The following is a 21,775-nucleotide window of genomic DNA, read 5'->3' on the forward strand; positions in this document are numbered from 1 at the left end:
TTACTATACAGTTAAATAAGTAAAAATATTGTGTGTGTGTGTGTGTGTGTGTGTGTGTGTGTGTGTGTGTGTGTGTGTGTGTGTTTTACACACACTCTGGTGTATTTTTTTATTTATTTTTACAGTGCACAGAGAGGAGCTGCCTCCAGCCCCTCCCCCTTGTGAAGTTGCATGCCGTGTGCATGACGGCATCACAAACAAAACCCTTCATCTTATTAAAATGGCTCTAAAAGTTTTAAACTACAACTCAAGAGTTGTTTGAATGACAGAAATCAGCTCAAGGTACGGCGCAGCGTTAGCGTGCTAAGATGATGCTTTCTCTGCGGAGTGCAGAGTGATTTGCTCTCACGAGTCAGGTGACCAAATCGCAGCCTTTGCGATTAGGAAATCGCGTTTTAACATATCGCGATATTATTGCAAATGCAATGAATCGTTCAACCCTAGTTACCGGCTGGGAACATCTCCACTGCATTGACCTAGTGAGATGAGGGAATGCCTTTTCGGAGGTCTGTGCTCTCTTGAGTGACCTTCTGGTTAAATATTTAATGCATTTACTCTCCATACATGCACATATTCCTTAAAGCCCCAGTGTGTAACGTGTTTAGTTCTTCATTATCAAATTCTGTGTTGCCCGTTGACAGACTTGTCCTTTTTCATGAATATTTACCACCACCATCAATTCCAAGTATTCCTATTGGCTTGAAATTTTACTAATAAAACGCCGCGGTCACGCTGCTGTAAAAGCCCACCAAAAGTCCTTTGTCAGAGTAATCTGATAATAATCGTTAGCGTCCTAGATGTATTAAGAGAACGGGTTAGCGTGCCAACCAAATCGTAGCATTTGCGATTATGAAATTGCATTTTAACATATCGTGATATCATTGTAAATGCAATTTAATCGTTCAGCCCTAGTATCAAGTGGGTGAGGAAGTAAAAAAATCCTACTCTCTTACTTACCGCTCAGCTCAGTGAGAGTATTGGGGTTCTTTCGCGATCTGTCGCAGCTTTTCGCCATGTGTTTACTGTAGCCAGGCGCGGATTAATGCACAGGCTTGCGTAGGCTGCAGCCTAGGGGCCCCATGTGTGCAGGGGCCCCGTATTGGCCAGACAATTCATTATTATTTAAAATTTACTTCAGCGCGAACAAAAAAAGACCCTAATTGGCCCATAAGAAACGTTTAAAAAAAAAAATCAAGCAGGGGAATCCCCCACACTTGTTGCTGCGGACTACACAAACGGAGGCCGAAAAATCCTGCTACCTATAGCTCGGATCCTGCATGTTGGGATGAAATTGATAAATACATGAGGGCATTTTGGATTAAAACGGGACTAAAAGTTGCCAGAACAAAGAGGCAGATGTTGCTGCCTCAGAAAGACAACACAAACCCCAAAAGAGGTAGGCTACTTTTCCAAAACCCTGTTTAAAAGGAAACTGGCAAATGGTGAAACGCAGCCAAGAGACTGGCTGTTGTATTCCCCCTCAAAAGGCATTGTGTTGTGTCGCGCAAATTATTTGGGAACAGTGATATTCAAGTGACTGGAAAAATGCAGCTAGCTGAACACGAGGGATCCGAGTGCCACAGACAGGCAACGCTCGCTGCGCTGACGCTGGGCGGAGAGATTTAGATCTAAAAAATACGAGTTGACAAGTTGAATATTTGACCGAGGTTTTAAAGACGGTGGCTGCGGTGGTGAAAATCAAGAAAGGAAAAAAATGTAAAGGCGGGAGATTATGTAACAATATGTAGCCTACATGTTGTGCTGCTGTTTCATTAGTGTCAGTAACAGTGTTATGTGCTGCTGCTGTTTTTTGTTTTTTTCATATATTTTATTCGCAGTTTAGTGTATTGCCCAGTGGTTTGTGTCTCAGGAGTGATCAGTAGTGGAATGTAACATCTACTCCAGTACTGTACTTCAGTACCAGATGTTGAGGTACTTGTACTTGAGTCTTTTCTTTTCATGCCACTTTCTACTTCTACTTTGCTACATTTCAGAGAGAAATATTGGACTTTTTACTCCACTACATTCATCTGTTCCAGCTTTAGTTACTTTAGTTACTCCGCTACATTCATCTGTTACAGCTTTAGTTACTAGTTACTTTAGTTACTCCACTTCATTCATTTGTTCCAGCTTTAGTTACTAGTTACTTTAGTTACTCCGCTACATTCATCTGTTACAGCTTTAGTTACTAGTTACTTTAGTTACTCCACTTCATTCATTTGTTCCAGCTTTAGTTACTAGTTACTTTAGTTACTCCGCTACATTCATCTGTTACAGCTTTAGTTACTAGTTACTTTAGTTGCTCCACTACATTCATCTGTTCCAGCTTTAGTTACTAGTTACTTTAGTTACTCCGCTACATTCATCTGTTACAGCTTTAGTTACTAGTTACTTTAGTTACTCGCTACATTCATCTGTTACAGCTTTAGTTACTAGTTACTTTAGTTACTCCACTACATTCATCTGTTCCAGCTTTAGTTACTAGTTACTTTAGTTACTCCGCTACATTCATCTGTTACAGCTTTAGTTACTAGTTACTTTAGTTACTCCGCTACATTCATCTGTTCCAGCTTTAGTTACTAGTTACTTTAGTTACTCCGCTACATTCATCTGTTACAGCTTTAGTTACTAGTTACTTTAGTTACTCGCTACATTCATCTGTTACAGCTTTAGTTACTAGTTACTTTAATTACTCCACTACATTCATCTGTTACAGCTTTAGTTACTAGTTACTTTACACAGAAGAAGATTCCTGCACACTAAACCCATGTAGTTTATAAAATCTGATGTTTGATTCTAAATTAAACTAGCCAACAATATAACGGCTACAAGTCACGCTGAGATGATGAGACCATTAAACACTGGGTTGATTGACAGAACTGTTTGCTTTGTTAAAAAAAATTGAGGATTTTTTTTGACATTCAGTACTAGGGCTGCTTGATGATGCAAAAATATATAATCACAATTATTTTGGTCAATATTGAAATCACGATAATTTAACACGATTAGTTGACTTCTGGAAAGATGTTGCAATTATTGAATTTAGAAAACAGTGGAAAAAGTTAAATAAATCAACAGTAAAAAAAACAAACGGTGTAACTGTGAAATTTGCCTAAATACTTTTTCCTATTCAAACATTTATTTATTTTTTATTCAGAACACAAGAGAAAATAAGAGTTTACTTGCAAAACGTAATGAGCTAAATAATTGTTTTTTCTCGACTATTCTGTTTTTGTGATCATTGGGAGCCGAAATCATAATCACAATTAAATTTCAATTAATTGCACAGCCCTATTCAGTACTTTCCCATTTAATATTTCAAGTACATTTTCCTGATGATACTTACATACTTTTACTTAAGTAACATTTTCAATGCAGGACAGTATGGTATTAGTACTTCTACTGAAGTAAAAGATCTGAATACTTCTTCCACCACTGGTAGTGATGTTGTGATTTTGCCTCAGTAGATTTAGTAGAGTTTGCTGCAGATGCTGTAGCCTACCTGTTGGTTGTGATTACCAGCTTGCTGTTGAACTGTGAATCCAGGGAATTCTGCTGCTTTGCTGTTTATAGTTCCATTTCAGTTGTTTGGTGCTGTGGTGGCAGAGGATATCTGGTATTCTTTCCACTTACATCTCTGTAGATGTTAGTTTTATTATGTAGTTTTCTCATTTTACGTGTGTAAGTGTGTGTGTGTGTGTATGTGTGTGTGTATGTGTGTGTGTAAGTGTGTGTGTGTGTGTGTGTGTGTGTGTGTGTGTGTGTGTGTGTGTGTGTGTGTGTGTGTGTGTGTCAGTTCAACTTATTTGCGTGTGGACCATGTATGGCACTAAATCAATTTGTTCCAGTAAAGCACAATGATTAAAGGGGGGCTCACACAAAGAGCAGCCTAGGGGCCCCTGACCACCTTAATCCGCCCCTGACTGCAGCAGTTGATATATGGTATAAAACGATATATTTTGCAGCAAATCAGTTCAGGAAGTGGTACTGGTAGCAATTTTTGGAGCGATGCCCAGCCCCACTGTGGGGTAACTGGGGTCACGGAGGCAGTAATCAAACTGTCAGGACACGAAGACAACATGCAGTTTAGAATAGGTCAGTATGTTCATTTACTCGACAGCTGCACTCGCCCAGTAAAGGCCACGCTCCCCAGGTGTGTGTCGTCACACTGGGGTGTGTGTGTGTGTGTTTGTGTGTGTGTGTGTGTGTGTGTGTGTGTGTGTCCGAGAAAGTGTGTGTTGTTGATGTAATGAGGGTCATAGAGTGTACAGTATACACAGAGCATATCAAGGCGTAGTTTCTCCTCATGCTGCGTCATCTCTGCCAAGGCTTCTTTCATTCTCTCGTCCTCGTCTTTCTTCGCCTTTTCCCTCGCTCTTTTTCTTTCACTCTCCTACTTCTAAACCAGGGTTTGACTCATCTCTCAGTAACATAGCATTAAAGTGTCACTTTAGTCTTCTTCAGAGTCATCATCTTCCTCCTCAGATGTCTCCTTCTCATCTTCAAGTTGGGTATTTCTCTTCTTGCAGTCCTTCCAGAAAAATGAGGAGTTTTTTTGTGATTGTTGCGGGCAAAAATCCTTGATTATGCAGCACGTTTTCTTAAAAAATGCGATGGAATATGCGGGATATTTATGCAATTTTGTGCGATGAAATTGCGGGAACTTGGAAAAATTGCAGGAACTTGCAAAAAGATTGATGAAAAAGAGAAAAGAAAGTGATTCTCCCAACATCCTGCTTTTCGATGACGTTCACGTAATTATGTCACTTCATAATGTTCCCATGGCAACAGGGGAAAATGGCTGCTCTTGTGTGACGTAAACGCAACATTTTTCAACTTTCTGCTAAGATATATTATGGGACTTTTTTTGCATCGAAAATGCGGGATTATAAAGTCATGCAAGCCCCGCATATTTTGCGTGGAAATCGGCAATTTATGCGGCGAAAGTGCGGCGTATTTAAAAAAAAAAATGCGGCCCCCGCATCAATATGCGGACTTTGGCTGATTATGCATTGAATTATGCGATCGCATAATCGTATCAGGCCAGCTCGTGATATCCACCAGTTTGGAAGCATGTAGTACTCCAGAGCTGAAATCACAAAATCGTGTCGCCATACTGCTGCAAAATGTGTCTATCAGCTTGTCCTTTTAGTGGAGTTCCCACGAGCCAGGGAGGGGTCATCTCTGGGTGCTGCCAAGGTAACACCCTCAAAGGTGTCTGCTGGATTTTCTAGGCATGCCCTAAGCCTGGGTCCAGGTCTTATAACACAACAAAGCACAATGTTCTATTAATTATATTTCAAAATATTCTGACACACACACACACACACACACACACACACACACACACACACACACCTGTTCTTGTATTTAGTTAAGACAGCCTGTGTGGCTATCGGACTGGTCTGAACTTCTGCCACTGTTAGAGATGGCCGTTGCGTGGATGCAGGCAGGTTGCTGAGGTGGGTCAGGCAGTCGTGCATAAAGCAGCTGAACATCACTACACCTGGATCCTTTGCTGTTTGGAAAAAATTGCATGCGTTCTCTGCACAGGATTCACCCCCTCCGAATCTGGTGACCGGATCTTACACACACAATTGCACATTTGAATCAATTGCGTGCCATTATGCTGAATTGTTAACTTTAGTCGACTAATTTAAACTAAAAGCCTTGCCTTAGCCTATACTACTGTATACTACTGTACCTGCTCAAAATGCTGGATTAGGCCCCTATAGCCTCTGAGGGAGTGGTCCAGTGCCCTTAAGAGATGAGCAAGCCACCTGGTATCGGGAAGTACTGGAGTTTATGCATCGATCCGATACCACGTAATAAAGCCCTAAAGAAAATCTACGTTAAAGTAGTTTATTTATGTTCTTTTTCCGTTATAACCGACGATCAAACTGGAGAATAAAAGAAAGTTGTACGACATTCATTGTTTGTTTGTTCATGTTTTACAAAGAGTTTAACCTGAGCCGGACAGACAACAAAGATAGAAATAATATCACATCCATACGGGGATAGTAGTATACAGCTGTTATATCATATCACATCCATACAGGGATAGTAGTATACAGTTGTTAAAACATAATAAAATATATGACCCACTGGTATCGGATCGGTACTCGGTATCGGCCGATACGCAAGTTCAGGTATTGGAATCGGTATCGGGAAGCAAAAAATGGTATCGGACCATCTCTACCACCTGGTACCTCCTACTCTAGTTGGAAGGAGTGGCTTCATTCCGAACACCTTGAAGCTGTTTTTCAAGTTTGCTCTGTTGAGTGGACTCTTGTGATAGGGAAGACAAAAGGTCATCCAACTTTGTGCACTGGGGGCAACTCTTCACTGCATCCTTAAATGACAGCTCCAGCCTATGGGCTAGGCAATATACCCAGGATATAGGACTTGTCGCCACGTAGTCTGCTGACCACTCCACTGCTGGACCCTGTCATCACTGCTGCTCCATCTGTTGCACAAGCAATCAGTTACTCCTGTCAACTCTCATCACCCTCACACACCTCTCTCATCCTCATGATGGCTGCTGTGATGTTCTCTGCATTTGGCTTTTCAACAGCCTGGATTCCAACAAAGTGCACCTCGACTTTCCCTTCTTGGCTCACTCTGGTGTACAGAAGTGTGTCAGTTGATCCATCTGACATAATTGCCAGATACTTTGAATGCTCAATCTTATTTTTAAGCTGCCTCCTCAACACCTCAGCAATGTAATGCATGAAAACCCTGGCCTGCTTCTTGTTCTGGTAAGTTTTCCCTATCACCAGTCCTTTCTGCTCATCCACTCTGAAAGGAGTTAGAATGAGAACTGTGACTTTGATAACATTGACCTCCGTTACAAATATGTAATTTGTTTTATTCATTTAACAATAGGAGTTATGCTGCACCATTTCCTCAAGGCTGCTAAAACTAGCTATCTAGCCATCACAAAACACAACTTCAAGTTAATAATTCACTTACTTGCACATTCAAACGTAGTCCTAAAAAAAGGTCCGCCCTTTTTGCCAATCGCATGGATGTTTCTGAATAGAATTCTCATTTGATCCAACTGCACCAATCGCATGGAGCAGATAGCCGTTGCCACACTCTGCTCCTGGGGTTCTGTCTTCGCCAACTGTATGGCAGTGCACTTTATATGAGACTTGGATAACTCGTGGTCTTTTATTGCCTCTAATTTAAGGTTAGTTGTTCCCCTAACGAATGAATTGTTAGCATTTTCTGACGATGCGTAGGTTCGACAGTAGGTACAGTGCATGGACTGATCGTCAGGAAGGTAGGCTAACCATTCCCTCGTTTTTCCTTTATCATCAATGCGCCACTTATTCGAAAAATACCTTCTCGTTTTTTTTACTTCGCCCTCAACCGCTACTGCTGGCTCCGCGCCGGGCTTCTTAACACTGGGGATATGTCCCCACATTTTTTTATCGATAATTTCCTTTTGTCTCTACCTCAGTTTAGCTAGCTACATGGTGTCACGGACTAGCGCTGCAAACTGAAGTTGATGGAAATATGCGTGGTCAAACCCCCCGGCTGTGAACGGTTTCATTTCCTATACGTTTTTCACAATAAAAGTCCTCTGTTATTTTAGTATTTGAATGTTTTTTATTATGAAGCAGCAAAACCGGAAATGTTGGGGATTCATTAGCAGTAACTTAAGTCAACTCCATTGTGCATTAATGTTACTTAGCAACAGCATTCTTTGACAAAAGCTTTCCAATCCGTTACAAGGAATCCACCCGCCACAGTGGCTGGTAAACAAGGCAAAGTCACCCGCCATTTTGAAAAAATACCCGCCATTGACTACATGTGTGGTTAGTCAAGGTGCTAATTTCCCACCCTGTTCATAACCCCTCTAATCTTAATGCTCGTTTAGGGGAGCAGAGCCCACACGTAGGATTTATTTTATACTTGTGCGCTTGTGTGTCCGCATCATTCTAGTGTATCTTTTTAAGACAATAGGTGTGTGTGTGTGTGTGTGTGTGTGTGTGTGTGTGTGTGTGTGTGTGTGTGTGTGTGTGTGTGTGAGCAGGAGAAGTTCACCCTCTCCTTCATTTCAAGTTGTTCATGGTGAAGGAGAACCAGGATAGAAGTAGGAGCAAATGTGACACTACCACAGCCTAGATTCAATACAGAACCCTAAATCAGGCTTTATCCTTCTGTCTTTATCCCTCATCACTCCCTCCTTTCTTCTGTCCTCCTTTCATTCTTACATTTCCTCGTCTGTTGTTACCTCTCACATCTTCTCTCTCTCAACCCTGTTTTTTTATCCTACCCTCACTGTTTTTTTTTCCCCCATTTCTCGCCCCCCAGCTCTGCAATGTGAAAGAGACGCCCCAGCACACGGAGGAAGAAGTCGGGGCCTTCACCAAGCTCATTGAGGCCATGGGTTTCACCGGACCTCTCAAATACAACAAATGGGTGAGTGATGGTGGGATGGAACGGGGGTGAGGGGTTTAAAATATGTTTAAAAGACATATAGACACTTTACGATCCATTTCTGTGTCAAAGGGCCGCACACACACCTCGCGTGAAATATATAAATAGAAGACGGTCCTGTTTTTACCCTTGTAGAGCGCATCTCCGCGGAGCATAAGCACCGCTACGCGCTCGCCAGTTTCATTGATTATAAGCGTCGTTTGGAATGTACGCTGCAATGCTCTGTCTGCCACAAAAAAACACTGACAGCCAATCAGAACCCATCTGAGTTTACAACATGACACGGCCGAGAGTGACACTGACAGCCAATCAGAATCCATCTGAGTTTACAACATGACACGGCCGAGAGTGACACTGACAGCCAATCAGAATCCATCTGAGTTTACAACATGATGCTGCGGAAAGATGTGTTTCACCCAGGTGGTTATTAGTGACGTGACTTTTCCCTTCGCTACGGCCGCTACGATCCTTTAGGTGTGTGTGTGTGTGTGTGTGTGTGTGTGTGTGTGTGTGTGTGTGTGTGTGTGTGTGTGTGTGTGTGTGTGTGTGTGTGTGTGTGTGTGTGTGTGTGTGTGTGTGTGTCTGGGGGTCAGAGGAGGACAGAAGATCTCGGACCTCCCATCATAGAGCTACAATTATTAGATTTTAATTGAGTTGATTATTTTAACGTAGCTCTAATCCACAAAGCAACAACAAATACATGGACAGACATGATGTAATGTTCAGATAACGGTGCAGTTTGATTGAGCGGAGCGCTGTGGGGGCATAGTTTTGTCAAGTTAACTGTGGATTTAGTTCACTGCTTAAACACCTTATTAACTTGTATTTTGTGGTGATTGTGAACCACATCAGTAGTTCCTGTTCTTACGGAAAGAAATGCTCTTTGTATCGCGTCATTTATTAACAACCAACCGAACTACTGAGTGTCAACACTTTTAATAATCAGGGAAATTGCTGCTGGCAGGATGGCGGTTGAATCATAAAAGTGCTGTTAATATCGTTCTGCTTTTTTTGCTCACGTCCATTGCATCACACCCTCGTGGCGAGCATAGATGGCCAAGAACGCACACATCAGTAAAGCATAAACATTCACAGGCACGCCACGGTTGGGTTATGTGCAAGGTTGTGTCCAAAAAAGAGGTGGCGTGTGTGCGGAGGAATGCGTGTAGCCGTGCCATGTTGCAGAGTGCCGGGCTCCACGCCGGCTCGGCAACGTTTTGGCATGAGCAGTGAACAAACCTGTGACCTCATGCCTCCGTTTCTGCTCCCAGGGCTGTGTGTTGCCTTCTGGATTACTTGCTTTCTGTATTGGAACTGTATCACAATCTATGTAAGTCTATGAAGAGAATTCATAAGTAAGACACGTGGGAGAGAACAGCCCGTTCTGGCACACACGGCTTATTCATAAGGCTGGCTTTTAAAGGGAATGGGAGATGATCTCTGATTGGTTTATTACATGTTACGCCCAAAACACACCTCTGATTAATGAAGACACTAACTACAACCCTTTAGAACCATGCGCCCGGCGCACGGAGCCTTTTTTTAGCCGTCAAACTAGCAAAAGTGGATACGTACACGCCCTAAACACACCTGCACCAGGCGCTTCACGCCGTGTGCTTAAATAGTTAAAATAGGGCCCTGTTTTTTTTTTTTTTTTTAGATTATATTCGATTTTTTGGGCTTTTCTGCCTATAATTGATGGTGGACAGCTAGGTGAGAAACGGGGAAGACATGCAGGAAATCATCACAGGTCGAACTCGAACCCTGGACCTCAGCGTCGAGGCATAAACCTCTCAGTATATGTACGCCTGCTCTACCCACTGATCCAACCCAGCCACAAATGGGGCCTTTTCTATTAAAGATGTTTATGATGGTACTGATTTTTTTTTTTTTCTCCCCTTTTTGTCTTCACAGAAAATCAAGATTGCTGCCTTGCGCATGTACACATGCTGCGTGGAGAGAGTCAATTATGACGAGTTCTTTGACAGTAAGTGAAGAGGAAACCGAGGAAACGATTAACAATAGCCACAGTGAAGAAGTAAGTCATTTAACAGAGCATGGTTGGATTTGAGACCAGACGATGAATAAGAGCCCGTATTAAGCCTTCCCTCTTCATCATCTCTGGGATCTTCCTCTCTCTTAGTGTGTTCATTTGATTGGTTGAGATAGTCTCAGCTGTGTCATCTGGTTCCGTAAATATCGGAGGTCAGCTCCAAACATTTGTGGTAGTCCTAACACAGAGAGACACAGACACACACACACACACACACACACACACACACACACACACACACACACACAGAGACACAGACAGACACACACACAGCACAGACAGACACACGCACACACGCACACAGAGAGAGACACACACACACACACAGAGACACACACACACACACACACACACACACAAAAGACACAGACACGGAGACACACACACCCACACGGAGACAGACACACATACACACATGGAGATACACACACACGGGAGACAGACAGACAGACAGACAGACACACGGACACAGACACACACACAGACATATATATTGCACAGATCTTAATTGGGCTGGACCAGAATATTTGGATTTTTGTCCGTTTGGTAGGTGTTGGACTTGAAATTTAGAGATTTGAATATGCATTTTTTGTTGTTTTTCTTTTTCCTTCAATACTCTAATATCAGATCCTGTTTGTATAGTGCTTTTCAAAGGACTCCCACACACGTGGACAATAAAACCAGCATGTTGAGTAGAAACAAAGAGAAAAATACACATGTGAGTGTAACGCTGCGCGTGTCTTTGTTTCAGAGTGCTCCCTCCCCGACACACTCAACTCTTGGTTCTTGGTAGCACAGCTACATGTGTGGTGAGTCTTTTACACACACACACACATACACTTGCACACACAGACACGGTTCAGCTAATCGATTATTCTCATTGTCGATTATTTTCTGGATGAATTAATTAGTTGTTTGGTCTATAAAATGTCATTAAATGGTGAAATATGTGGATCAGTGTTTCCCAAAGTCCCAAGATGACGTCCTCAAATGTCTCGTTTTGTTCCACAACTCAAAGATATTCAGTTTCCTGTCACAGAGGAGAGAAGAAACTAGAACATATTCACATTTAACACGCTGAAAGCAGAGAAGTTTTTATTACTCCAACCGATGAATCGATTATCAAAATAGTTGGTAATTAATTTTAAATTTTAATAGTTGACAACTAATGGGTTCATCTTTGCTATCAGCTCTAACACCCCCGTGTGTTTCCTCTGGTAGGATGTGTTTGGTGCGGATGCGTCAGGAGGGCCGAGAAGGGAAGTACATGTGTCGTTACATCGTCCACTCCATGTGGGAGGATGTGGAGCAGAGGAGCAAGATCATGGGGGTAAGTGGGTGTGTGTGTGTAGTTGTAGGTAGGGGTGGGTGGGTGGCTGTGTGTGTGTGTAGTTGTAGGTAGGTGTGTGTAGGTGGTGGTGGGCAGTTTGTGTGTGTGTGTGTGTAGGTGGGTGGGTGGGCAGTTGCGTGTGTGTAGGTGTGGGGGGGTGTGTGTGTGTGTGGTGGGTGGGGGGGGTGTTGTAGTTGTGTGTGTGTGTGTGTGTGTGTGTGTGTGTGTGTGTGTGTGTGTGTGTGTGTGTGTGTGTGTGTGTGTGTGTGTGTGTGTGTGTGTGTGTGTGTGTGTGTGTCAGAAAATGGTGAAAAATATTTGTGTTTTCCCAAAAAGACCAAGATAATGTCCTCAAATGTCTTGTTGTTGTCCCAAACTCAAAGATATTCAGTTTCCTGTCCCAGAGGAGAGAAGAAACTAGAAACATATTCACATTGAACACGCTGAAAGCAGAGAAGTTTGACTGTTTTTATGTAAAAAAAAAAAAAAGAAAATGACTCAAACCGATTTAGTCGATTATCAAAATAGTTGGTAATTAATTTAATAGTTCAAATCGATACATCTTAGCAGCTGAAATCTGACTGTGACAAAGAGGTTTGTCTTAATATAACAAACCACGTCACACAAAAACATCTGTTAAACGTGACATTTGCGGCTGGTTATTTTCAGCGTTGCAACTCCAGGTCCCTGACCGGTTGTAGTGCTTTCCAAACGTAGCCGTGCTTGGTTTTGCTCCGTCTGACAACAACTGAATGGCGTTCTGTTGAATAAATATTCATTATTTCAGAAACATTTCCTCCCCGGGCTGATGCAACCATGCATTAAGTTTGATCCGTGCCACTGCATGCTACATAGGATGCAGGTTTTTTTGTTGATTTAAAGGTCCACATCAGCGTAATTGTGCCAACAGTTGTCGAGCAGAAAGTGAAGTCAGATCCCCGGGGAGGGCGCCTGGCTGCGGTCACCGTGTCCACAGAGTCGCTCCTCTATTCTTTCTCAGCGGAGCAGCTCCAGGAAGTGTCGCTCATTGACATCACAGACTTAAATCTTGGCCCCACTCGCTCGTAGCTTTCAGAGAGACCTTCTCATGCTTAAATTATCCTGCAATTAAGTCTCAAAGACGTTTGTAGGGGAAAACACACTTCAGTTACCTGTGTATTTGTCTTTGTATTTGTGTGTCTGCGCGTATGTGAGCGCACATGTGTTTGCGTGTCAGAATATTTTACCGTCACTGAACACTCGATGCGGTTCACTATCAAAGTTGATAGTAACTGTAAACTTGAAAAATAAAGAGTCAAAATACATCAAAGTGCCCTCTGAAAAAATTGCTATTGCTACTTTATAAAATCATACGTGTGATATATGCCGACACCGTTATATCCTGTGGTTATTTTTATCCACCTGACCCTCTGTTAGTTTTGAGTGGCAGCATCACTTTTGATCACAGCTCTCTTAAAACCTGAAAACCAGATGAGCAACAGAAGATGTTCAGGAGTCTTTTTGTTAATTTCATGTTGAGTCAAGGCGAAAGTCTTCCGAGCCATAGTCTGGATCAACGGAACTACATTTCCAGGATATTTCAATTTTATTTATAGTGTTGAATCATAACAAGAGTTATATTAAGACACTTTACAGATAGAATAGGTTTGGACCACACTCTTTAATTTACAAAGACCCAACAATTCCCCCAAGAGCAATGCATTTGGTGCGACAATGGCGAGGAAATTCTTTTAGGCAGAAACCTTGGACGGACCCAGGCTCTCGCTGCCGGATGGGACACCGAGACACTGATACAAATATATACAGAACTACAGAGACACTGCTACAGATACATACAGAACTACAGAGACATAGACATAGATATATACAGAACTACAGATACATACAGAACTACAGAGACATAGACATAGATATATACAGAACTACAGATATATACAGAACTACAGAGACACTGCTACAGATACATACAGAACTACAGATACATACAGAACTACAGAGACATAGATATATACAGAACTACAGAGACATAGATATAAACAGAACTACAGAGACACTGATACAGATATATACAGAACTACAGAGACACTGCTACAGATACATACAGAACTACAGAGACATAGACATAGATATATACAGAACTACAGAGACACTGATACAGATATATACAGAACTACAGAGCAGATATAGAGAAATATGATTCATAATAATTGTAGCAGTTGGTACGATGAAGAAGTGGCAATTATAGTAACAATAAAGATAATGGAACTATGACTAGAAAAAACATTTGTTGTAGCGGGGCGTCGAGCAGGACCACAGCGGCGGCTGCAACTATGATTTAGATGCCACCCCAATCTAAGGAAAACTGTGATTAGCTCCCCCCAAGCCAAGTTAGTAACCAGCATTACTGGGAAATGGATGCACACAGATGGAAAAAGAGAGGGGGGAGAGGAGCTCAGTGTGTCAAAGGAAGTCCCCCCGGCAGTCTCAAACTTTAACGGACTAAATAACTAAGAGCTGGTCCAAGGCAGGCCTGCTTGGTTCTTTCGGTGAATGATTGTAAAGATTTAGAAAGAATATGTTTAGGTCATTTCCTCTCTAACTGGGACGTTTTGGGACCGATTGGTGGGATTGCTGTGGACGAAGTACACACAGAGATACACTGGTAAGAGCCACTGAGGTTTAACCATGTATCCGCTCATTTAAATAGCTCAGGTTACTGGATTTTGTCAACAGTTACCTTCATTTAATATTGTAAGTGGCAGGGGGCAAATGTTCCACCAAAACAAGTTCCTTCCTGAGACTATTTAGCAGAGCCACCGTCGCTGCGTCCAGAGCTTAGCGCCGCCCAAGATGATTGTGATTGGTTCAGAGAAATGCAAACAACCCAGAGCACTTTTTTTTTCTCCCGTCCCGGAATGCGTCTGTGGTTCAGCCGGACTTTACCCCACAGTGCTGTGGCGATGTAGCTGGCAATGAGAGACTATCAAGAGTCATGACTCGAATGACCCGACTCCAATCTAATTCATGTGGCTTGAGTCCAGATCTTATAATTTGAGGTGTTTACATTAATTGAACAACAGTTGGCTGTTGACATGATGAAACTGTCTGCCTGTGTAGAAAAACCTACAATTCAAGTCACTTAAATGTACTTGTAAAATAATCTTTGTGGCAGCTAAACACTAGAAAAACCAAATCTACATGATCCATGATGTTAACCATGTAGGATGGTTGAACTGGAGCCAAGGTTCAGCGGGCTTTATGTATTTATGAGGTCTTTAGTTTTGCTCATTTTGCGCTGTGTGACAGAAAGAGGTCGGAGATGAGGAATTACATTGGTGTGTGTGTGTGTGTGTGTGTGTGTGTGTGTGTGTGTGTGTGTGTGTGTGTGTGTGTGTGTGTGTGTGTGTGTGTGTGTGTGTGTGTGTGTGTGTGTGTGTGTGTGTGTGTGTGTGTGTGTGTGTGTGTGTGTGTGTGTGTGTGTTCACAGCTGCGTATTTGAACTTTTGTCAGCATGTGTACATACGCTGCTTATATCCGCCTGTGCTGGCACAAGCCTGCACACGTGACCGAGACGTTGACAAATCTTCATCATTTTAAACCCAACACAGAACCTTCACTCCAGCTCTCCAAGAGTTCTTTCTGATTTATTCTAATTGAAGCTAAAACACCTGGCTGCAGCCCAAAGCAACCACAGATCCAGCATGACGAACAGTCTGACACAACCAGTAAAGAGAGAGCGAATAATATTTAAAGTAAATAATGTAGATTAAAAGAAGAAAAAAAGTAAGAGAAAAGATGTAATAACAAAGAGAGCCTAACCTCTGACCTGACGTGTGTGTGTGTGTTTCTGTCTCGGTGTGTGTGTTTCTGTCTCTGTGTGTGTGTTTCTGTCTCTCTGTGTGTGTGTTTCTGTCTCTGTGTGTGTGTGTCTCTCTGTCTGTGTGTGTGTGTGTGTGTGTGTGTGTGTTTTCTGTGTGTGTGTGTTTCTGTCTCTGTGTGTGTGTGTTTCTGTCTCTGTGTGTGTGTGTCTCTCTGTCTCTGTGTGTGTGTGTGTGTGTGTGTGTGTGTGTGTCTCTCTCTCTCTCTCTCTCTCTCTCTCTACATCAGCAGCACATACAACACACACACCCAGGACCAGTGATTGGAGTGGCTCTTAGGTTTCATGCTAATTGTGGTTGTGAACAGTAAAAACATTGGTCATTTTCTCCACGTTCATAATGACCGCTGCAAACCAGCTGAAACCAACCACACTCCACAACGACCTCGCCATCATCCCTCATTTCACGGTGTGCCTGTTGTCTGTTTTAATATAATATAAAGACCCAATCACAGAGTTAGTTTGCAGTAACTTCCGAGTAGGGAACTACATCCCGTACGTAGAATGTAATGTTGCTGAGCAAACGGGGACGAGAAACAACTGGATGTTCTCTCATTTCCTTCATCTAAAATGCATGTTTGATGCTTTCATACGTCAACACTTTGACTAATGTTATCCTGGAGAGCTAATTTACCTTTTAGGCAAATTAGACTAAAGGCAAATTGACTGTGCTTTTATTTGTATAAATTCTATGATTCTCTCCCACACATCGTATGGCTTAAACACATGGTCCCAAGCTCACCAGCCATCAGTTAAGACCATAAAGAGTCTTTCTAACCGAGCCTTGAAAGTCCTGGACAAGAAGAGAATAAGTTACCATCACTGCCAAATTCTAAGCAAACCTAAGATTTTAAGTTTTGCTAATTTTATCTCCCTGCATTTTAGGGCTATGCTCGATTGAAGAAATTCTTAGTCAACTAACACTCATTCAATTGTATCGACTAATCGATTAGTTGATTTAATCGACAGATCTGTAAATCTGAGTTTCTCCGCAAAGAGTCATGCAAAAGCACCACAAGTCATTCAGCATGAAAAAAGCATCAGACATGACTAATGGACTAAAGAAATCTAAGTTGACTAAGACCAAAACGACCGATTAGTCGACTAATTGACTAAGAGGGAGCAGCCCTACTGCATTTTGTTAAATTGGTCTTCAAATGCCTAAATAACGCTGCTCCCCCACCCATTTGCAAAACAAGACAAGACAGCAAAGTGGTACCAGAACCACCACCCGAGCAGCGCTACAAAGAAATTGTAGTATCCCTTTCCGTAGAACATAATTTGCCCAAACTGCCTTTTCAGTAAAAGGGGCAAAATTATTGAACTCTCTGCCAGACCACTTGAAATGTATCCCAACATTAGCCACTAGAACCGATTGATATTATTGGCCGATATTAGGCATTTACCAAACTATCGGTATCGGCATTTATATTGGCAGATGCACCAATCAAGGCCGGGGGGGGTCGGGGTCTAACTGTGTGTCAATCACTGCTCATGCACAAGCATTCATTCTCCCTTGTGGCGGGAGGGTCTTAGGAGACCGTTTTGGGCTTTAGCAGCAAAGGGGGGAGGGACTGAGAAGTTGTCAATGTTCATATGTTATGGCTAAGTCCTGGATCTTCACAGTCCTACCCACAGCACCTTTAAGTTCAGAGGAGGCGGCTGCAGACTCTTGTGTTGTGGAAATGAAATAGCTCTGCTGCAATCAGAATTTGAATGTGGCATAATTGCCCAAATGCTCAGTTATTTCTCCATACCACAGTGTCCTAGAAGAGAGAGATATAGCAAAATGAGAGTAGGGAGGTTTGTCAGTCCAGCGCCGCAGTGAATGGGAGCTTTGATTTTTCTGTCTCTTTATATTATCATTTATAGATTGATGCCAGCCATAGGAAGGAAGGAATGAAAGCCATGACGGAGACGTTTTACGCAGCGATATTTGGATACGATGAGGTGAGAAAACTTGTTTTACACACTCGTACGGAAGCCATCGAGAAGTTGAATCCCATTGGTTTTACTGTGTGTGTGTGTGTGTGTGTGTGTGTGTGTGTGTGTGTGTGTGTGTGTGTGTGTGTGTGTGTGTGTGTGTGTGTGTGTGTGTGTGTGTGTGTGTGTGTGTGTGTGTGTGTGTGTGTGTGTGTGTGTGTGTGTGTGTGTGTGTGTGTGTGGGATCCTGTCTGACGACTGCGTGCTGGCAGCAGCTCTGTGGAGAAACCTGTTCAATTGCCAGTGTGATGACCCCAAACAGCTGGAGCTCATGGTGGAATACGTACGCAAACAGGTGGGCTCAGCCTCTGTGTTGTCCTGTCTGCTTAGGGCTGCTGGGTAATGTTTGGTTTGTACTCTCAGGTGTGAAAGACAACTTAGATAAAGAAACCTGGGAAACCCAGTCCAGGTTGAACAACAACAAGTAACCCTTTCAGTACAGGATCTGAATCCTTCTTCCATCTGATCCTGGTCCATATGAGACCAAAGGTCAGCTGTCAGTATCTGGAGAGTTTGCTACAACCCGACACTCTGTTCTGCCTGTTTCCGCCTCACTCTCACCCCGTCCCCCGCCCTCTGAGCACTTTTCCTTACCCACTAACCTCCTCACCTCCTCCTTTTCCTCCTCTGTATATTTTCTTTCCCTCCGTGAGATTGAAAACACTCTCCTGCTTTCAGAAAACACCTGCAGGCTGCGTCCGCTCACTTCCTTTCATCCCTTCTCTGCAGATTTCTGTTCCACTGTTTACACCCCCCGTCTCCCCCCTCTCTGCTCCCCCTCTCTGCTCCCTGTGCTTCTGATATCCACATCAGCCGTCTGTTTCATCTTCTTGTTTCTCGCTTTGCTTAATCTCTCATGAGCCCCGAAGCAGCGCACGGAGAGAACAAGCCACCGCTGTATCGGACAGACACGGACTGACACACACACACACTGACACACACGGACTGACACACACACACACACACACACTCTCTCTCTCTCTCTCTCTCTCTCTCTCTCTCTCTCTCTCTCTCTCTCTCTCTCTCTCTCTCTCTCTCTCTCTCTCTCTCTCACAGACAGACAGACAGACAGACAGACGTGTCAAAGGTCATGAAAGCAGTGTTCAACGTAGACCGGAAAACAAAATATCCCCCACTGGCCCATTTGCCTTTATACAGTCCCTCCAGAAAAATGTGATTATGCGATCGCATAATTCAATGCATAATCAGCCAAAGTCCACATATTTATGCGAGGGCACATTTTTTCAAATACGGCACACTTTCGCCACAAATTGCCGATTTCTGCGCGAAATATGCAGGGCTTGCATGATTTCATAATCCCCGCATTTTCATTGCAAAAAGGTCCCATAATATATCTTAGCAGAAAGATGAAAAATGTTGCGTTTACTTCACACAAGAGCATCCATTTTCCTCTGTTGCCTTGGGAACGTTATGAAGTGATATAATTATGCAACGTGAACATCATCAAACCGCAGTTTTTGCAAGTTCCTGCAATTTCATCGCATAAAATTGCATAAATATCCCGCATATTCCATCGCATTTTTTAAGAAAACGTGCCGCATAATCAAGGATTTTTGCCCGCAACAATCACCAAAAAACTCTGTATTGTTTATATTTCCGTTTTCCGTCAGATCCTTAATAGATTTCAATGTTTTTCTGACCGCACTTGAAGGCAGCTTCATTTCACAGGAGAGAGAGAAAGAAAAGAGAGGAGCGGACAGTTCAGAGCTTGTGTTTGGTGTTTTTAAACGTTCCTGTGGCAGAGATGGAGGCAGTGATGTTTCCTGTTCCCTGTACGGGACTCTCACACCACCTCAAAAACACACTGACAAGTCTGATCCACGCTCACGTGATTGGCCACCGTAGCATGACACAGGGCTACGTTTCTCCACAAGTTGAGTCAGTCTCAACTTTTTTGCCGCAGGCCTGCTGTGTGTGTGTGTGTGTGTGTGTGTCGGTGTGTCTGTGTGTCGGTGTGTCTGTGTGTGTCGGTGTGTGTGTGTCGGTGTGTGTGTGTCGGTGTGTGTGTGTGTGTCGGTGTGTTGAGCTTGCAGCAACCCCCCCCGCAACCTAAACACACCGCCAACATTCAGCGTGTGTGTGCGTGAACGCAGCCTCAACGTGTCCGTTTCTGTCGTGTTGCAGATGCAGTTCATCGACGCCCTGGACGGGGAGGACCTGATGCTGACCGGCGAGGTCAAGTGGCGCCCCCTGGTGGAGGAGAACGCGCAGAGCATCCTGAAGGTGGCCACGCCCACCTACAACGACACGGGACTGTGAGAGGGACGCGGGACCCACTCGGCTCTCCTCTCCTCTCCTCCAACGTCTGCTTCTTCCTCCTCCTCTCCCTCCCCTCCCTGTCTCCAGACCTGTAATCATGTCCCGTCTGAGACGGCCGCAGCCAACCATGATGTTCATCATCCATTCATCTCTGGATGAATGGACGATGCGTTTGGTCTCTAAAATGTCTGAAAACAGAGAAATATGTAAAGTGGTGTTTCCCAAAGCCCAAGATGATGTAATCCGTTCAGTTTACTGTCACTTTTGGAGTGAAGAAACTAGAAAATATTCATATTTACCAAGCTATCTATGTCTATATCTCCTCTCTGTCATATTTTAAATTGGACATGAGATCTGTTGCTGTAGCGTTCTCATCCTCTCCTGTATTTTTTTTTCAACAACTTCTTCCTCTCCTTCTTACCTTCATCTCCTGTCTCTGGACGCTCAGTACAGGCAGGATTATCTTACACACACACACACACACACAGAGAGACAGACAGACTGCTATGGGCAAACACATGCATAGAAACACACACACAGACAGAGACAGACAGACAGACTGCTATGGGCAAACACCCATACAAACACACACACACAGAGAGACGCACACACACACAGACACACACACACACAGCAGCACAGAGACAGACAGACTGCTTTGGGAAAACGCACACACAGAGACACACACCCCCTTTCTCGTACATCAACCAATGAAACTAGCCGGTGTAAAACCAGGAAACCGTGCATCATATTCCTCCATCGTTGGGTTTTGAGAGCCTCTGTCTCTTCCTCGCTGCAAACTCTAAACTGTCGAGGGAAAAAGATCACAAAAAGTAAAAAAAAAAAAACAAGACTGTATTTATATTTTTCTCAGTTTTTTTTTTCACGAATGCAACGCTCTCTGTATTTATAAAATATTTTCTATAAGCCTCCATGTTTACACTCTTCCGCTGCTGAGACTTGTGTCACTGTGCGTTAAATAAAGTTTCTCTTTGAATAAGTGAAGTCAGGTGACATGAACAATAATGGTTCTAAGAAACAGATCTCTCTCCGTCAGCAGTCTGTAGTTTAAATACCTGCGTACGTGTCTCTCTCCTCCCATGATGCTCTCAGACCCAAACAGGAAGCTGAGCTCGGATTCATCACTGCGTCACAAAAACAAATGGGATTTATTTTCTTCTGTTTTTAAAAAGTGAATTAATAAAATGTTCTCTGGACGTATGAAACTGCTGAGTCGTGGTTTGTTCTTCTTCTTTCTGGGACAGAAGAGGCTGAAAGCTCGCTGACTTCAAACATGACCGATCCTCCCAAATGTTTATCCCTTGTGTTGTCTTCCCGTCGAGTCCAAATTTGAGATGGAAAAACCTTTTATTAACAATTTGGTCGACACTTTTGTGGCTTTCCCCGATGTTTTTGGCACTTTTTTCAATGTTTGTCGACTTTTTCTGAGCCTTTTGAAGTTTTTGTGGGGTTTTCTCCAGTTTTATTTTTACATTTGTCACTTCTTTTTACATTTTTTGCCTTTTTTTTGTCACTTTTTTGACATTTTTGTCACTTTTTTCAAAGTACTTTTATGAGTTGTTTTTTCTCCAGATGCTATAAAATTGACTAAAACACCCAAATTCAATGAAAGTTGTGAACTGATCATTTATTGAACTTGTTAAGAGCGTTGTAGTGAACCAGCCATGTTATGTTTTTGGACCATTTGTTTGAAAGAAAACCCAAATGTTCTGATGTAGAAACATTTTTTAAATGGAACAAATTTGGACAACAGGAGGGTTAAAGCACTGATGGTACATACCCA

General features: G+C 42.9%; 1 protein-coding gene across 1 annotated transcript in view; it reads left to right on the plus strand.

Annotated features, from left to right (window-relative positions):
- uqcc1 (ubiquinol-cytochrome c reductase complex assembly factor 1) overlaps window positions 1-20,508 on the plus strand; it is a 22,463-nt gene extending 1,955 nt beyond the window's left edge. The window contains exons 3-9 of the mRNA XM_028575983.1: window positions 8,323-8,430; window positions 10,363-10,435; window positions 11,253-11,310; window positions 11,723-11,831; window positions 17,581-17,658; window positions 17,873-17,986; window positions 19,837-20,508. Of these exons, the coding sequence (XP_028431784.1) occupies window positions 8,323-8,430; window positions 10,363-10,435; window positions 11,253-11,310; window positions 11,723-11,831; window positions 17,581-17,658; window positions 17,873-17,986; window positions 19,837-19,971 (675 nt within the window). The 3' untranslated portion in view covers window positions 19,972-20,508. The remainder of the gene's footprint in view (window positions 1-8,322; window positions 8,431-10,362; window positions 10,436-11,252; window positions 11,311-11,722; window positions 11,832-17,580; window positions 17,659-17,872; window positions 17,987-19,836) is intronic.
- Window positions 20,509-21,775: the final 1,267 nt, after the last annotated feature.

The sequence above is a fragment of the Perca flavescens genome, chromosome 4 (assembly GCF_004354835.1).
Source record: "Perca flavescens isolate YP-PL-M2 chromosome 4, PFLA_1.0, whole genome shotgun sequence".
NCBI classification, from domain to species: Eukaryota; Metazoa; Chordata; class Actinopteri; order Perciformes; family Percidae; genus Perca; species Perca flavescens.